Source organism: Plectropomus leopardus, chromosome 18, assembly GCF_026936395.1.
Source record: "Plectropomus leopardus strain MGB_pleo_1.0 chromosome 18, ASM2693639v1, whole genome shotgun sequence".
In the NCBI taxonomy this organism is placed as follows: Eukaryota; Metazoa; Chordata; class Actinopteri; order Perciformes; family Serranidae; genus Plectropomus; species Plectropomus leopardus.
Genome location: NC_142193.1, coordinates 27,669,876 through 27,685,184, shown reverse-complemented (window position 1 = coordinate 27,685,184; position 15,309 = coordinate 27,669,876). Strand labels below are relative to the sequence as shown.

Here is a 15,309-nt window from a genome sequence, read left to right as displayed (position 1 = left end):
GTAGTCTCTTACGAAGGCCTGTGGACTCCATGCGTGAAGCAGTGTTGACTGTATCTCCAAAAAGACAGTAGCGTGGCATCTTGTTCCCCACCACTCCTGCTGCACAAGGTCCTACACACAATCACACACAAACAAACATTGAATAAAAATTTATTTTACTCTCCCATGTATCTTTCATTTTTTAACTCCTCCCTCTTTATTTTCTCAGTTCTCACACACGCGATTATTTATTTTCCATGTTTTGCACAATCAGGACTCATCAGACAGAATGGAACATTGAAGGAAATATCACAATCATAAAATTGAACATTCTGTATCAACCGTGCACTTTTGAACTCTTACACTAACAATCTCAGATACAACAAACCCCATGAAAAGTAACACTACCAGCACTATCATCCATACTGCTGCCTGTTTTTGGTACTACATGTATTATATATTTAGACTGTACAATCCATTTTTGTTTATTTTGCACCTACTGTTAAGTTATTTTAGTCTTTTGTATATGTTCACTATGTGTTTTGGCACTCTAACAACTATGTATTGCAACTCCTTGACAGCAATTTTCCTTTGGATAAATACGTTTATCTTATCTTAGACATTTATGATAATTTTTTACATTTATGATAATTACAAAGCTTTGTCCTTTGTGGACTAACTTTGGGCAATCACTTTGAGTAATTATTCACAAAATTCAGCCACTAGATGTCAGTATCATTCAACAGACAAGAAGAAAAACTGAGTTAAGAATGATCCTCTGGTCTGGACTCTGGCCCTTTTTCTTGTAGTAAAATTGCTGACATAGTCACAGTGTTTTATGCCATCAACTGTGTTTTCTTTAAAATCATTTTCACATATATAACCATAAAAACTGACCCAGTCCTTTCCAATAAACATTCCACTTGCTGTTTAAATGATCTACTTTATTTGGGTAATTATTTATACGTTTGACTCATCTTTGTAAGTTTGCCGCATATTATTGTGCCTTGAGGACCATATGAATGCTTCCTCTGCAGTTAGCACTGCACCATGTGACAGAAAGGTAATACATTCTTATTTATATAAAGTACATCAATGCTAAATTCAGAGGGAGTTTTATGAGGATTACAAAATACTGACTTTCAGTTACCTGAATGCACACCAATACGGATCCACAGAGGGATGCCCGGCAGGTGCTGCAGCTCAAAAGTCCCTACAAATGACAGGATGTCCAGAGCCATGTTGGCGATGTCCACTGCATGCCGGTCACCGTTACGTTTGGGTAAACCTGATGCAACCATGTATGCATCTCCTATTGTCTCAACCTGAGAGACAGAAAACAGTTTTATTAATAAAAATGTATTTAGTAAGCAGGAAATACAAAGTAAAATAGTCAGTCATAAATACAGTACCAATCAAACTCTTAAAGAAGAGTATTATGGCCAGCGATAAGAACAAAAAATGAGAAGGGTGTTTTTTTTGTTTTGTTTAATCATTCAAAAATTAAGTATAGATATTGACATATTGACATAAGTCAAACTTTCAGTATCAGTGCCACACAATGAGAATTATACTGGGAAGTTTTTTTAATAGCATTCACAGAGAAAAGTCTAAATGATGAAAATTAAGTTTGCTAATGCCAGTAGTTCAATTCATTCTCAAAAGTTTAACTTTAATCTCTGAATGCCAAGTTTATTTTTTAACAATTGCACATAACTTTCAACATTTCAACTCAGTTCTCAAAATGCGAATAAAACAAAAATCTTAAGTCTTAAAATTTATCTTAATCTTAAAACTTCTCCTTTTTTGCAAAGTGTGTAGGGGAACTACGGAGGGCGACACAAAATATTCTTATTACATTTTTGCTAATATATCACCCTGAAAACAACACGCTGGGTTAGGTTTAGTTTATATTTGCCATTGACTGACATTTTTCGCCATACTATACTATGTCGTTTTCGGCCATTTTTCAACATAATAAATTTTGACATTTTTGGCCTTTTTTGCAACACTGTATTCCATGATGCGACTCTATGAGCTATAATAAGTCATTTTCAGCCATTTTTTTGACATGTCGAAATTTGACGTTTTTCAACATACTATACTATGCAATTTTTGGCCATTTCTTGGACACGCTAAATTTTGGCCTTTTTTGCGAGACTATAAGAGACTCATAATAAAGTACCTTGTAGACATCATGGTGGTCAAGGATGCTGTCAAAGTTCTTGTAGATGTCGTTGAGCATGTCGACCACCTCCATGGGGGTGCTGTAGTGGCAGAGGGTGGTGAATCCTACGATGTCACTGAAATAGACGGTTACCTCCTCAAACAGCTCTGGTTTCACTTTCCCCGTTTCCTTCAGTGAAAGCACCACTGGCCTGCGGAGGCACAAGGAGAGAGGAAAGTACTGATGTTAAGTGATGGTTTCTAACAAAATTACACTTACAATCAGTTACTTCCATGCTAAATACAGCTTTGCCATGAGCTTGTTGCCTCCACATAGCGGAAAAAGACAATGATCATTATTACCAAGGAAAAAATAAAGAAAGACAATGGTTTCAAATGAATACCTATTGTATATTTTTTGTTTAAAAATGGGAGATATTTCTAAACATCCCCTTTCATAAATAAATACATGAGACACAACAGAGAAAATAAAAATAACTTACAGAAAAGGTAAAGGAATAAAGAAAGATATACATGAGTAAACTCAACAATTCTTTATTGACACATCTAGCAGATAAAGGGGCAAATTTAGCATTTATTCGGAGCTATGTTTTAAGCAGTCTGACAAACTCAAGTCCAGAATTCACCCTTCTTAAAGGTGTTTTTGTCTCCACCAACTCCTGAGGGACATATCAAGTCAAGTCAGGTCAATTTCATTTATTAAGCCCATTATCACAAATCAAAGTGTTGCTCAAACAGACAGTTTTGGTGCGAGTTGCCGAGTATTGGAGATATCTGCCCTGGAGTTCTCTCCAATATAACAGAAATAAATGGCACTCGGCTTGTGGTGTTCAAAGCACCAAAAAGGTACATTTGAAAAACTCAACAGCAATATTTTTGTCCAGGAATCACGACCAACTGAAGATAAAACACAGACCTTGTTGTGAGCAGTTTCATGTGGCAACTATTTCCTTTCTAACAAATAACACCCAACAACAATCCCATTATGCAAAAGGAAGGTTGCAGCTACTGCCAGCTCACCTGGCACAACTGAGCTACTTAAAGCTACAGCAAAGCCGAGCAGATAAGCAGATCCAGAGTCAGGTGAATTCTCTGCAGGATTGTCAGTATGATCGACCCTATGCAAATAAATAATTCGTTTAGGGGTGGTTGTGGCAATAAAGCGAGTTATCCACTAATCAGCAGTTTGATCCCTGAATCCTTCAGTCTGCAAGCCGAAGTATCCTTGGGAAAGATACTCAACACCAAATTGCTTTGGGCGTATGTGAATGCTTTACTATCTGATTTAAAATCCTTTTTAAAAAAGCTTTGAACATATTTCCTCTGCAACATATCAGCTTTTATCAGATATAGTACAACTTTAAACCTACCGAGGAAGTAGCATAAAGTTGAGCCTATCGGCTCTGTCCCTCTCAGCTTTGTACAAATACGTCCTCTCCTCCACCAGATGCTCCAGAGTCCTGGAGTACATCTGCAGGCGACGGATCAGGTTGTCCATGTACGTCTCACTGGCTTGGTTGTGCAGGTTACTGTGTCAAAGGAAAAATACATTACAACACTATCACTGTTAATGTCATTTAATGAATTAAACATCAAGCAAGAGAAAAGTGCAGCAGGAATGATTTCATTGCAAGGAACAGGACTACACAAACCTATATGGCCAAAAGTAAGTGGACACCCCTGTTTTTCATAGTTTTGGCACTGTGCTTCTAATAGAGCACATGTTGATATTTTACTCGTGTTAAGTCAAGTCCATTTGATTTGTACTTCTCCAAATCACAAATTTTACATGAGATTTTGCTTTTTCCAGTTTGGCATGGTAGAACTTGACAAGCCTTTATTACACGTATGTCAAGATGAAACGTGATGAAAGTTTCATATTTTCATTGTTGCGCCCAAAATTATTATATTATCTTGGTAATGTTAAAATCTGCTGAAAATGTTCAAAAAGTACTGATACACACACTGGAAGTTTTATATGAAAACCAACGTGGAATTAGCAGCACTTTGCATATTTTCATAAACTTAGCAACATAACTAACGTCAAGTAAAAATATGAGAACTGTATGAGGTGTGCATTGACATTAAAGATGCCAGTATGTGGTCAAGTGTCTTGCTAACTTTAGTTGATGCTGCAGAGTATTTACTGTAAGTTTTCAAAGCGTGGTTATCAAACAAGATTTTAATAATAATTAGAAAATGGTAATACTAACAGTCAGGAATTTTACCTTGGTTTATCGTAAAACTGGTTACCATTTCATCCCTAAACGTATGAGTGTAATGTTCTGAGGTCTGCATATTTTGTTCAAGTGTTGGTGTATGGCGATGACATACCTGAAAATCTTACCCAGAGTCATCTCTATTTTCTTAAAATCTGGCCTTCGTTCTGGGTCTTCCTCCCAGCAGGTTTTTATCAGCATGAACAGCTGTATACAAACAGAAGCACACACATGGACAAAGAGAGAAAAAGAAGGAGAAGAGTGTATGGTCTCTTTCATTAAACTTTGATGAGTCCAAGTACTTCACATTATAAACCCTCACACAGTTTGAAGGCTCTCTCACCTCGATGTCCCTCTCAGATGTACCGTCAAAGTTAAGGTCTGGTCTGAAGTAGCTCGTCCCACTGGGATACTGCACTCTGTGGAGCTTCTCTGAGAGATCAAAACACATTAAGAAAATCAACAAGAGCAGGACTAAGAGTTGAAGATGATTATTTAGTCTATGGTAGCTGCATGGTCAAAAAGCATCTGCATTAACATCCAAAGAGGATGCAAACAGCTATGAAAAGTTTTTGTATTTCAATCTGTGGCGTCAAAATTATGGAATAATTTAAAGATTAGGTTGAAGCAATGTTCAAACATGAGCCAATTTAAAAAGATGTACAAGGATATCATTGTCATGAAATACATGAGCACAGAAGGGGATTGACAGTCACTAGGTGTTTGCAGGGATTATTGTTTTGTACTTTTTTGTATTATTTTGTATTTCCTTTCTCTATCTCTTCCTCTTTTTCTGTAAACAACAAGGTAATTATGTTTTCATATAGTTATATATGGTCTGTATGGTGTGTAGTTTATATATAGTTACATATAGTTTATAGTTTAAGGAGATTTAAATTATCTTAAAATGGAAGCCAGTCAATTATTTTTCAATAACTGATGGAGAAGGGGTGGGATTTAATAGGTTTGCACTTCTTCCCACTCATTTCAATTCAATATTTTTGTAAAGTGTCTTGTACTTGCTGTCATTGCTTATCACAGTGTCACAGAGTGCCAAATTATCCAGGCCTACCTGCAGGATCAGAGCAGTACTGTGTGAAGAATGGAGTCCACCTCATTACAATCTCATGAGCAATGATGGCGTAGCTGTAGACATCGCCTTTTTGAGACACCCCGTCTTTCCGAAGATGCTCTGGAGCGGTCCACACGTCTGAGAGGAAAGGAGAGGAGAGGAGGATGACTCTATTCTCAGTGTTCAGATCAATAATCAGCCTTAGGGATAACGAAACACTTAATCTCACCTCTGCCTGGGCTCAGGATGGTATGACAGCCAAAGTCAGTGATCTTGACCACCATGCGGTTGTCAACCACACAGTTAGTGGACTTAAGGCGACCGTGGACCTCAATGTTACTGGAGTGGAGATATGACATGCCCTGTGGAGGATATAAAGCAGGAAGACAGAAATGAGCAGGACGGTTACACAGAGTTGTTGTATCCCCCTAAACTCCTTTAAATGTACTGTGAGTAAGTTTTAGTAAATACACAGAGGAAACTGATTATCATAATTACACATGAAATAAATCAAGACCGTGACACACTATTGAATTTAAATAAATATCACAGAAGGAAAATAAATCCTCAATTAAGAGGAGAAAGTGATTGAATAAATGACAAACGCACAAAAACTTTTCTAACACAAACAAATACCTTTGCTATGTCATACATGACTGATATCTTAAACTCCATGTCCATGAAGGTTTCATCAGGGTAAGAGATCCGGTCATTCAGAATGTACTGAGGGGGAAAAACAGATAAAGAAGTTCATGTTTTATTATTTTTACTGCTATGATTACATGCTGTACTCAGTAATGGCACTGTGCAACACTTAGACACGTAAGATGTGTGTGTGTGTGTGTGTGTGTGTGTGTGTGTGTGTGTGTGTGTGCGTGCATGTGTGATTAGGTACATTTATAAGTGCGCTATTAGTGCTCTTTAGACTATGTCCACGACTTATCAAATAAACAGTAAAGTCATCGTTAGCAGTGCAGAAAGGAGGCCAACTCTGTCATAAGCAATATGTTACGTATTTTTGTGTTCTTTATATTTGATTTTTTATTTTACATTTTTACATTGAGTCTATATTTTTATTTTCTACATTATTATATTTAAAGTTTTTTTTTCTTCCTCTGTATTAATTGTTTTGTTCCAAAACACCAAGTCAAATTCCTTGCATGTGTAAATGTACTTGGCAATAAAACCCGACCCTGATTTGTGTAATATGAAGACATCACACTACCTGAGTGTATAATGTAGTTGAATGCAGTGCAGCTTGATTCACCATGGAACTTAAAAAAGCTTTGAAATGCATTTAAAAGGTACTGAGAATAATGTTGAATAAAATACAGATCAAGAGGAAGAAGAAAAAAATAAAGATTGTGAACAAAAAACAGTTACAATGGCAAATAGCCAGGTCTCTATGGGTGTATTTCAGTCTGCCAAGTTTTAAAATGTTACAAGACAAAACATATGTGTAACATGAAATCGCTCAGAGTCCTTATACCTTAAATAGGGCTGCAAATATATCTAAATTTGTTATCATAATATATTTTGCATGTGGATCGAAATCTGCTTTAAAATACATAGTCTCATAAGAAGGTCCTTTTTGTGACCCAATCACTGGGATCAATGTTGAAATTGTATTTTTCTAAAAAACATGGATATGTTACATTTTAATGTTTCATATGTAGTAGATATGTTACAAGTTTACAGTTCTTTGCGTGTGGATTTCTTAATTTTATGTTGTTTTAACGCTGTAATCAATGTGTTTGTTAGGTTTAGGCACTAAAAACACTTGGTTAGAGTTAGGAAAACATCATGTCTGGGCTTAAAATACCAGGTTTTCTTGCCATAGGCATGGCTGGAAAGGTCCCGACCTGTCGTTAAAAAATACCCACTTTGGTTGTTATAAACACGGCTGAAAATTTCTTAACATTTGCAAAAAAAAATAGCCACTTTGGTTAATACAATATGGCTGAAAATAGTTTTGTCAAAACATAGTTTTGTCATCACAAACACAGCTGAAAATGACCCAAACTTGTTAACTTTTGTGACCCGCTTGACTGTCACTTTATAAATGTTGATATGATAAAAACTGTTAACGTATCCATGGTTCGCAGAAACATACAATGCTGACATTTTCTTCTGGTGACTGTGTTATATCTTGCAAAGTTGACCAGATTTGTTTTGGAACTACAGAAAAAAATGAATAACTTATTTACACAGGATCTGATATATATGTTAAGTGTAAGACTGTGAGAGGATGTGAGTGATGGTGAGCCATTACCCTGAGGGAGCCCCTCTGACAGAGCTCGAACACCCCAAAAACACCGTACTCAAACTTCACCGTGCCGTAGAACTTGGTCAGATTGTAGTAATCTATACGTAGCAGCTGAAACATAAAGAAATGAAGGTGAGGAGGAGATGACAGAAAAGGTTAGGAGGGTTAAGGAAGATGGACGCAAAGGGTTAAAAAGAGTTGGAAAACACACTGGTCCTGCAATGCCATTACACATGACAACTGTATGTTATCTAAAACCAGACATGGATGTATTTAAGTGACTCATCCTTTGTATAATGTTAGAGATAAAAATGCAAATTCCTTCAGATTATTTTAATTTTATCGCTTCCTAAGACAAAAGACAAAATCTGATTAATTAGCAGGAGGATTAATTTCTTTATGTGCAGACAGTTAGAAATAACTGTCATGGCTGAGAAATTCCTAAACTAACAGAAAGTTGGACTATAAAAGTATCGCATCATCTATTTCCAAAGTCTGTTGGGAAAGAATGTCTAAATTAAAACAGGCGGACACAGTTTGACCAAAAGAGGAATAACACAGTGGTTTCTTACAGTGTTGAGCTCAATCCTCTGGTCCTCAGTGAAGTCTCCGTCTGTGTGCTTCAGCTCTTTTAAGATTACAGGCTGAGGAATACAGAAAAATAAGAGAAACATGAACACTGATACCCGATCTGTTGCTTTTTGTTCTTGTTAAAACTAAATATTGATTTTTGGAAGCTAAAATGTGGGTACCTTTTTGTCATAGCGGCCTCTGTGACTGAAGAAGGTGCTGTCCTTCCTCTTATCTTCATCAATCTGTTACATACATGCAACACACACATATTTATCTCGATGTGATACAAATTTTAATTAATAATACTCAACACCTTTTTATATGATGTAATTGTCCTACTCACCTCTCTTTCAGGTGAGCATAACACTTAATTTGTGTACCACAAATCAGGCAGCTTAGAGTATTTTCTACACCTTGGGATCATTATATGCTATATAATTATATATGTGGATGATTATTATAAGGGGCCAAAACTTCTCACAAACAATATTGAAATAAATTACTGCTGCATTAACAAAGATGCTGGCACACCAATAAATTTTGATCTAAGTATTTGACGCTCATCATGGAAAAGCTTGCTGACTTCTGTCATACAGGAAGGTGTTGACTGATGAGGCAGTTTACCTTCAAAGAGACCTCCTTCTCATCCAGCGGAGCAATCAGATGCGGGTGGATGTGAGACCACCTCTTCTGCATGAGACGCTCCTTCCTGTTCTGCCTAACGTTACACACAAACACACAAACAGAGTAAATACAAACAAAAACAAAGACAGAATGTGAATGTGGAGAAAGCGCTCATTCCTTTGGTCTTTCAATTTCCAGAGCTTCAGTTAAAACTGCCTATCCTAGATCCAGCATCATATACATTTTCTCACTCAAAATAATGTAGCCAGCAATTTACAATCTGGCCAGAACAGTTGGATTTTCTGTTCTTTGAATGCAGCGACTGATGCTTTGTCTTGTCAAAATCAGCTTTACTGATGCTAAAGTGTGATACAGCTGTGATAGCTGTCTGCTGTTTACCTGTAGAAGATGAGAGCGATGACTGTCACCACGACGACACTGAGACTCAGAACAATCACAATCACATCCTGCATATTTAAACCTAGAAGCACACACACAACAAAATCACACTATATTTCTAGATCATATCTTAAGACTTTAATGTTTCATTATCTCTGCAGGAACCCTGCATGGGAAGTCACTTGCACAAACAAAAACTATGCTTTGACGATATAAAACTGTGCTGTAAGGAGTTAACAGTCTTCAGGCTATAGTGAAGCGACAGTGCTGTTCACACCACCTCTACGCTATCTGTGTGTATTCGTGTGTATTACCATCTGACGGCACAGTAGGCACGTCGTTAGGCAGGTGACCATTCCAGAGCAGGGCAGGGTCCGCAGTCATCGATATGGTTGTATTTCTTGAAGTATCAAACACTGACAGGGTTTCGTACTGGAGAGAGACAGAGGCAGAGTATAAAAACCAAGGCTGACATTGACTGTGCAATTAATGAGTGGACAGTCGTCTCACCTTCCCAGTGACAGTCGACGTGTAAATTAAAGAGAAGTTTACATCTCTGTCACCGTACTCATCAAGCACATAGTGTCCTCCCAGACCTGTTTAAAGAAAACCCACATGACCACAACATTTTTTATTTCCTGGTAACGGAATAATTACAAGGTAATTGTACTGAAATTGTATCTGCCACAAAATGTTTATTGCAAACATTACGTCACCTACAAAGAGAATCAAAATGACCACTGATGAAAATATATCTACAAAAAGACTTCAAAAAGACACAAAACCACTAGAAAGTGATGCCAAGAGACACAAAGAAACTCACAACCACTATGAAAATGGGCAAAACCACCACAGAGACACAAAGTGACAACAAAGACACACAAATCAACCACTGAGTGATTGAAAATGACAACAAAGCAACACAAAAACAGACAGAGATTTGCCAAGACAACAAAGAGACACAAAACAACAACAAAAAGGGGCTAAACAACTGTAACTCCAATGTAGGAGAGGTGGTGGGGCCTTCTCGATGTCTGTCTGGATTTATTTTTCCGTGGAGGTTGCAGCTTTGTTGACCCCAGCCACTGTGTTTGCCTGTGTTGTGGTCTAATGTGTTTTTCTGCTGCACTCAGGCAGGTCACTGCTCTAACCCTTGACATTTGGGCTGGAGTATACAAGAACTGTCCTAAGCAGTCCTTCATTTTGGCATCACTACATCCTCACCTATGCGGGCTGCATCCCACTTATCTGTAACACCTCATGATATCTCTGTTTGGATAAGGTTTAATCAAATTTATTTTTCACTTTAATTATTCCTCCACTTGTTGTGTTGCTTATCTTGAATTGTCAGCGATCATACACACCATCAAAGGAGACGTTTCCAAAAGGGTTGTAACTCAGAGGCACATCGTAGGATCCCCTGTTACGTCGCTGATTGAGGATCGTCTCTCTGAGCACTTTGCCAAACAGCAGAGCCCCATCATGGTACCCAGCCACATAGTCGTTGATCTGCTCATTAGATAGAAACACAGTCAGAAGGGTCAAAGAGTAATGCAGAACCTGTTTCCTTAACAGTCTTTTTGGGGTGTTTGAGGTGCTTCTCACCGTGTCGTTGTATGCTGTGTGTGCTCCATTAGTGTAGTTCCTCGGTGGCAAAGTGACCACCACTACATTCTCCATACCCTTAACAGAGGTTGTGTTGATATAATACTCTGGGCTGGGGAAAGGTAAAGGGTGTCTGCTGTAAACTTTTTGTGAATTGTCAAATCTTTCCAGGTTTTTTTTAGGTATACAGGTATATAAAATCATAGAGAGGCTTACTTGTAAATATCGAGGAGAATGAACATGATGTCCTCGTGGATCTGTCCCGCTTTCTCCTTTATTGCGATGACATCTTTAGGGCTCCCACATAAGATGAAAACTGAAATAAATAAATCAGTTTCACTGTAACATGAAGGAAAATGTTTGAGGTGTACTCTAAAATTAAGCAGTGGTGGAAGGTAACTTGGTATATTTACTTTATTTACTTTTACTTTGGGTATTTTGATCTAATGCCACTTTCTACTTCTACTCCACTACACTTCAGAGGGAAGTATTGTTCTGTTTACAACTACAATTACTGGACAAATTCAGTCACTAGTTACTTTATAAATTGAGATTATTTTGCACAAAAATCATATCAAAATATAAAAGTGCAGCTGAAACAATTAGTTGGTTGATTCGAAAATTATTTGTCAACTATTTTGATGATTGTTTAAGTTATCTTTCATGAAAAAAATGGCTTCAATTTCTAAAAAATGAGAACTTATTTTAATTGTCTTAATAAGTTAAAGTTTTTTTCATTTAAAACTTGAATACATTTTTGTGATCGTAATTTTACTTTAATATTTTCAGTGCAGGAAACAGAGTATCTTAAAGTGTGGTATAACTACATTTAATTAAGTAAATGATCTAAATATTCCCTCCACCACTGCATACAACACAACTCTTTTTTGAAATACTGTTTACAGTATTTCAATGTTAGAATGTACAATGTGATGAGTCAGATATAGACTGGCTGGAGCTGGCATTCATGTCATCATCTAAAACATAGTGGCATCATGAGAAAAACCTGACATTAAAAGGGTTAAAAATATGAAAATTAATCAATATCTGATATTCATGCTTACGACTGTTGTTGGAAGTAGAAAATAATATTAATGTATAATATTTTTTAAAGCTTTATTTTGAAAAGCGCATTTTGTGCACAGAGCGATACGAGGGTGTCCAATATTATGGTACTTCAATGCGCTTCAAGAACAAATACTTATGAGACCACAGAAAATTGCAGATGAGCATTTTATATCCATGAACTCACATTCTAGACACACTTGAGTATCTCTGTAATAATATGGCCACAATTGAGCACACTGACCCTGACATGGTCAAGCCATATTTTAGGTTTTGACCTCGTCTTGTTTTCTGTTTACTCCATGCACACTATTGCTGTGACTGTTCTGATTAGATAAGTGTAAATGTTAAGTGATGTTTTTCAGGTCAACATCATTTGGTTTTCAAACTTTGTTGGAGGAATAACACCTCGGAGGAAATACTAAATGCACTGCGATGTAAATTTTAAAAAACTAGGAGAATACTCACTGTTGCTGTATCTTTTCTTAGCTTTGAGCGCATCCTCCAACTCGTCTTCTCCTCGCAGCATCTTTCTGCTTGTAAGTGTGGCAAAATCAGCAGAGGGTGCCTCCAGTGCATTGATGTACCTGTGGCAAAGCAAAGAGATGGAACAAACAGTGACACATGCTGTGATGCTGAATGAAGGTAGAGGTCAGTCAGGTGAATTGCAAGCTGTGTTGTCTCACCAGAAGCAGTCCTCGGGTTCGTTGCCGGACCTCTTGTAGACATAGACCTGCTCCCAAATTTCAGTCTTAAATGGCAAGGTTTCATTCATAAAGTTCACGAGGAAGTCTGCGATCTTGCGTCCAGGAGGCAGCATTCGGGTCAGTTTTGGCTTATAGTCACAAGAGAGGCCGAAGCTCCCAGCAGAGATGACAGGAATGCTCAGGCTCAGGCCAATTTCATCGCTGAGGTAGATAACAGAGGGGTGTTGAAAAGTCAGAAATCAGTCAGTTGTTTGGTGGTTGATACATAGAGAGAAACAGAGCTACACTCACTCCACTAACTGGAAGGTGGCATAAGTGCAGGAAGGCCCAAGCATGACGCATCCAATATCACCACCAGTCTGCAGAAAGATACAGTGTATGCAGTTATTCTGTCATCACAAAGGCATGAAAAGAGTTTCACTTACTGTGTGGAACCACAGCACCACCACAGCAAGGGGTCAGATATCACACTTAAAGAGGGCACTGAAGAAAATAGCATTTTTCTATTGGTGGAGATATTTGCATCTTGGCATCTCGACTACAATGATGGCAACACCTGCAATGGTGATATTGTTGTTGCAACATGGTGAATTTGCAGAGAGTTGGTTGATCATTGTCTGTGAAGCACCTACAGCTAAAATTGACTTTTGCTGTTTTAAAAATGTTTCCTCCCATCAGCATTTTTAAAAAAATATTTAGATGTTTTTCAGTAAATATACACATACACAGGGAAGCACACACAATCAACTCTTCCTGGACACCCTTGAAGATAAAGGTAAAAATAAAGATAACATTTCTTTGATCCAATTTATGAATGATGGGGCTTTTCAGACTTCCAATTGTAGAGAATAAGTCTCCTGGCTAGAAGTGCCTATCAGCATTTTAAACTAGCAATGTTTTGACTGAAAGACTTATGACTGAAAGGTTATTTTTGCACTTAAGTGAGCTAAGATAATCATCCAGTGATTGAGCAATAGACATGCAGCTGTGCCAGCTAAAGGATAACCTAGAGATAATAAACTATCCCACAAAAAGGGGAACTTGTTCTTGCTGTAACCACAGCTTATCAACAAAGCAGCTTGGTCTTACTCCAAGGGCATCAAAATACCTCGCTCGGACAGTGTTTAGCATCTTTGTGAGACGCACCACAATTTCCATCATCTCCCGTGAAAACCAATCCACATCATTATCAGAAACTCAGAGCAATGAGCATAGTTTAAAGAGCATGAAAGTCAGTACATGATGTGTGAGAGTGAAGGTGGAGAGATCAAAGGAATACCAGACTCTGACCAAGGAGATCGGTGTCCGAGACCTTCAGACAACATCTGTTGCTGCATTTGAGTCACTGTTAGCCGGGTGTTTAAAAGTGACGCACCGCTGCCTCTCCAGCTGCGTTTGTGCAAAAGCTGTCTGTTTATTTTTAACAACATATATCCCTAGCCATAGTTTTGTTGCCTAAACCTCACTGCTGACCCCTTTGCATCAAGGCATGATGCAAAAGGCTGCCCCGGTGTCATTCTAGCAACACCGAAGCCCTTGCTTTTTCTGTTCTCACCGTATTTCACAATAAAGGAAGTAAAAAATACAGACATCTTTTGACACTCACATGCAGCTCCTTGAGTATTGCCACTCCCTCACAGGTGCTGCTCCCACAGCCCTGCCGGTAGTACATGGTGGTGTTGAACCCATTGTAGGTAGCCTTCAACGTGAAGTTATGAATATCTTGGGTCATGGAAAGAAGATAAGAGTTATTAATATCAAAAAATGAACTCATTAATCTCTTTGGGCTGTCAAGATAAGATATACTGACTTTATTGCGCTCTGTGTGAATTTAGTCTTTGATTTCTTCCACAGAGAATTTCAGGAATTAAATTTAGATTATGCAATAATACAAAACATTACAAAGAGTTACATCTGACAATAAGATGACTGTCCTCTGACTACACTGACTGAGCTCATCGTGGGTTATAATTGTAAATAATACGTCATCTTAACTATGTCTTACAAATAAAAGATTGTAAAGTCACGTGTAAGTTTGGTTAACAGGAAATCAAATTGTAATTTCCAAAAATGCATTCAAGCATTTGAGAAACAGAAGTTTGTTCCAGTGGTTTCCAGCTGGAGGTCAGGAACCCCAGACCTTCTCCACACACACAGACTGCATATGAAGGAGGCTTGTGTTATTTCAACCCAAATGGCAAAAAAAGATTGCATAGTATGTGTCTGCAAACTGGAGCTTTGTTACATTTGCACACGATTATGCAGCGAATTGGTTGAAACAGCATGTAATTTAGCTGTGGTTAGGTTCATTCACAAAGATTACTGTTATGGTGAAGGTGAAAAGATCACATTTGAAAACAATCACTTTGGGGCGTTGGTGGCTGAGTGGATACACCCCATGAATGAAGGCAGTGTCCTTGACGCAGCGGCCCTCAGGTTTGACTCCTGCCTGGGGCCTTTTGCAGCATGTCATCCCCTCTCTCTCCCCTTACTTTTTGTAAGCGCTATTCACAGTAGAAAAACCACACAGTGTCACCCTTGTTAGTGGCCTAAAAAGCTGCTAGAAACACAGCAATGACTCGATAAATCACCCCTGGTTTGGTAGTTTGTTAG

At 37.9% G+C, this 15,309-nt stretch overlaps 1 protein-coding gene across 2 annotated transcripts in view; it reads right to left on the bottom strand.

The window, feature by feature from the left end:
- The window catches only part of gucy2ca (guanylate cyclase 2Ca), a 47,044-nt gene that overhangs the window by 3,848 nt on the left and 27,887 nt on the right, over nt 1-15,309 (bottom strand). For both annotated transcript variants that reach the window (XM_088091037.1, XM_042505477.2), the window contains exons 2-24: nt 14,303-14,418; nt 12,988-13,055; nt 12,676-12,897; nt 12,458-12,576; nt 11,141-11,240; nt 10,925-11,036; nt 10,684-10,828; nt 9,830-9,915; nt 9,634-9,751; nt 9,320-9,401; nt 8,921-9,014; nt 8,476-8,538; nt 8,296-8,367; nt 7,730-7,834; nt 6,094-6,180; nt 5,687-5,819; nt 5,458-5,595; nt 4,729-4,817; nt 4,501-4,592; nt 3,537-3,695; nt 2,165-2,357; nt 1,130-1,304; nt 13-111 (exon numbers count right to left, since the gene is read on the bottom strand). In XM_088091037.1, the coding sequence (XP_087947163.1) occupies nt 13-111; nt 1,130-1,304; nt 2,165-2,357; nt 3,537-3,695; nt 4,501-4,592; nt 4,729-4,817; nt 5,458-5,595; nt 5,687-5,819; nt 6,094-6,180; nt 7,730-7,834; nt 8,296-8,367; nt 8,476-8,538; nt 8,921-9,014; nt 9,320-9,401; nt 9,634-9,751; nt 9,830-9,915; nt 10,684-10,828; nt 10,925-11,036; nt 11,141-11,240; nt 12,458-12,576; nt 12,676-12,897; nt 12,988-13,055; nt 14,303-14,418 (2,667 nt within the window). The remainder of the gene's footprint in view (nt 1-12; nt 112-1,129; nt 1,305-2,164; nt 2,358-3,536; nt 3,696-4,500; nt 4,593-4,728; nt 4,818-5,457; nt 5,596-5,686; nt 5,820-6,093; nt 6,181-7,729; nt 7,835-8,295; nt 8,368-8,475; nt 8,539-8,920; nt 9,015-9,319; nt 9,402-9,633; nt 9,752-9,829; nt 9,916-10,683; nt 10,829-10,924; nt 11,037-11,140; nt 11,241-12,457; nt 12,577-12,675; nt 12,898-12,987; nt 13,056-14,302; nt 14,419-15,309) is intronic.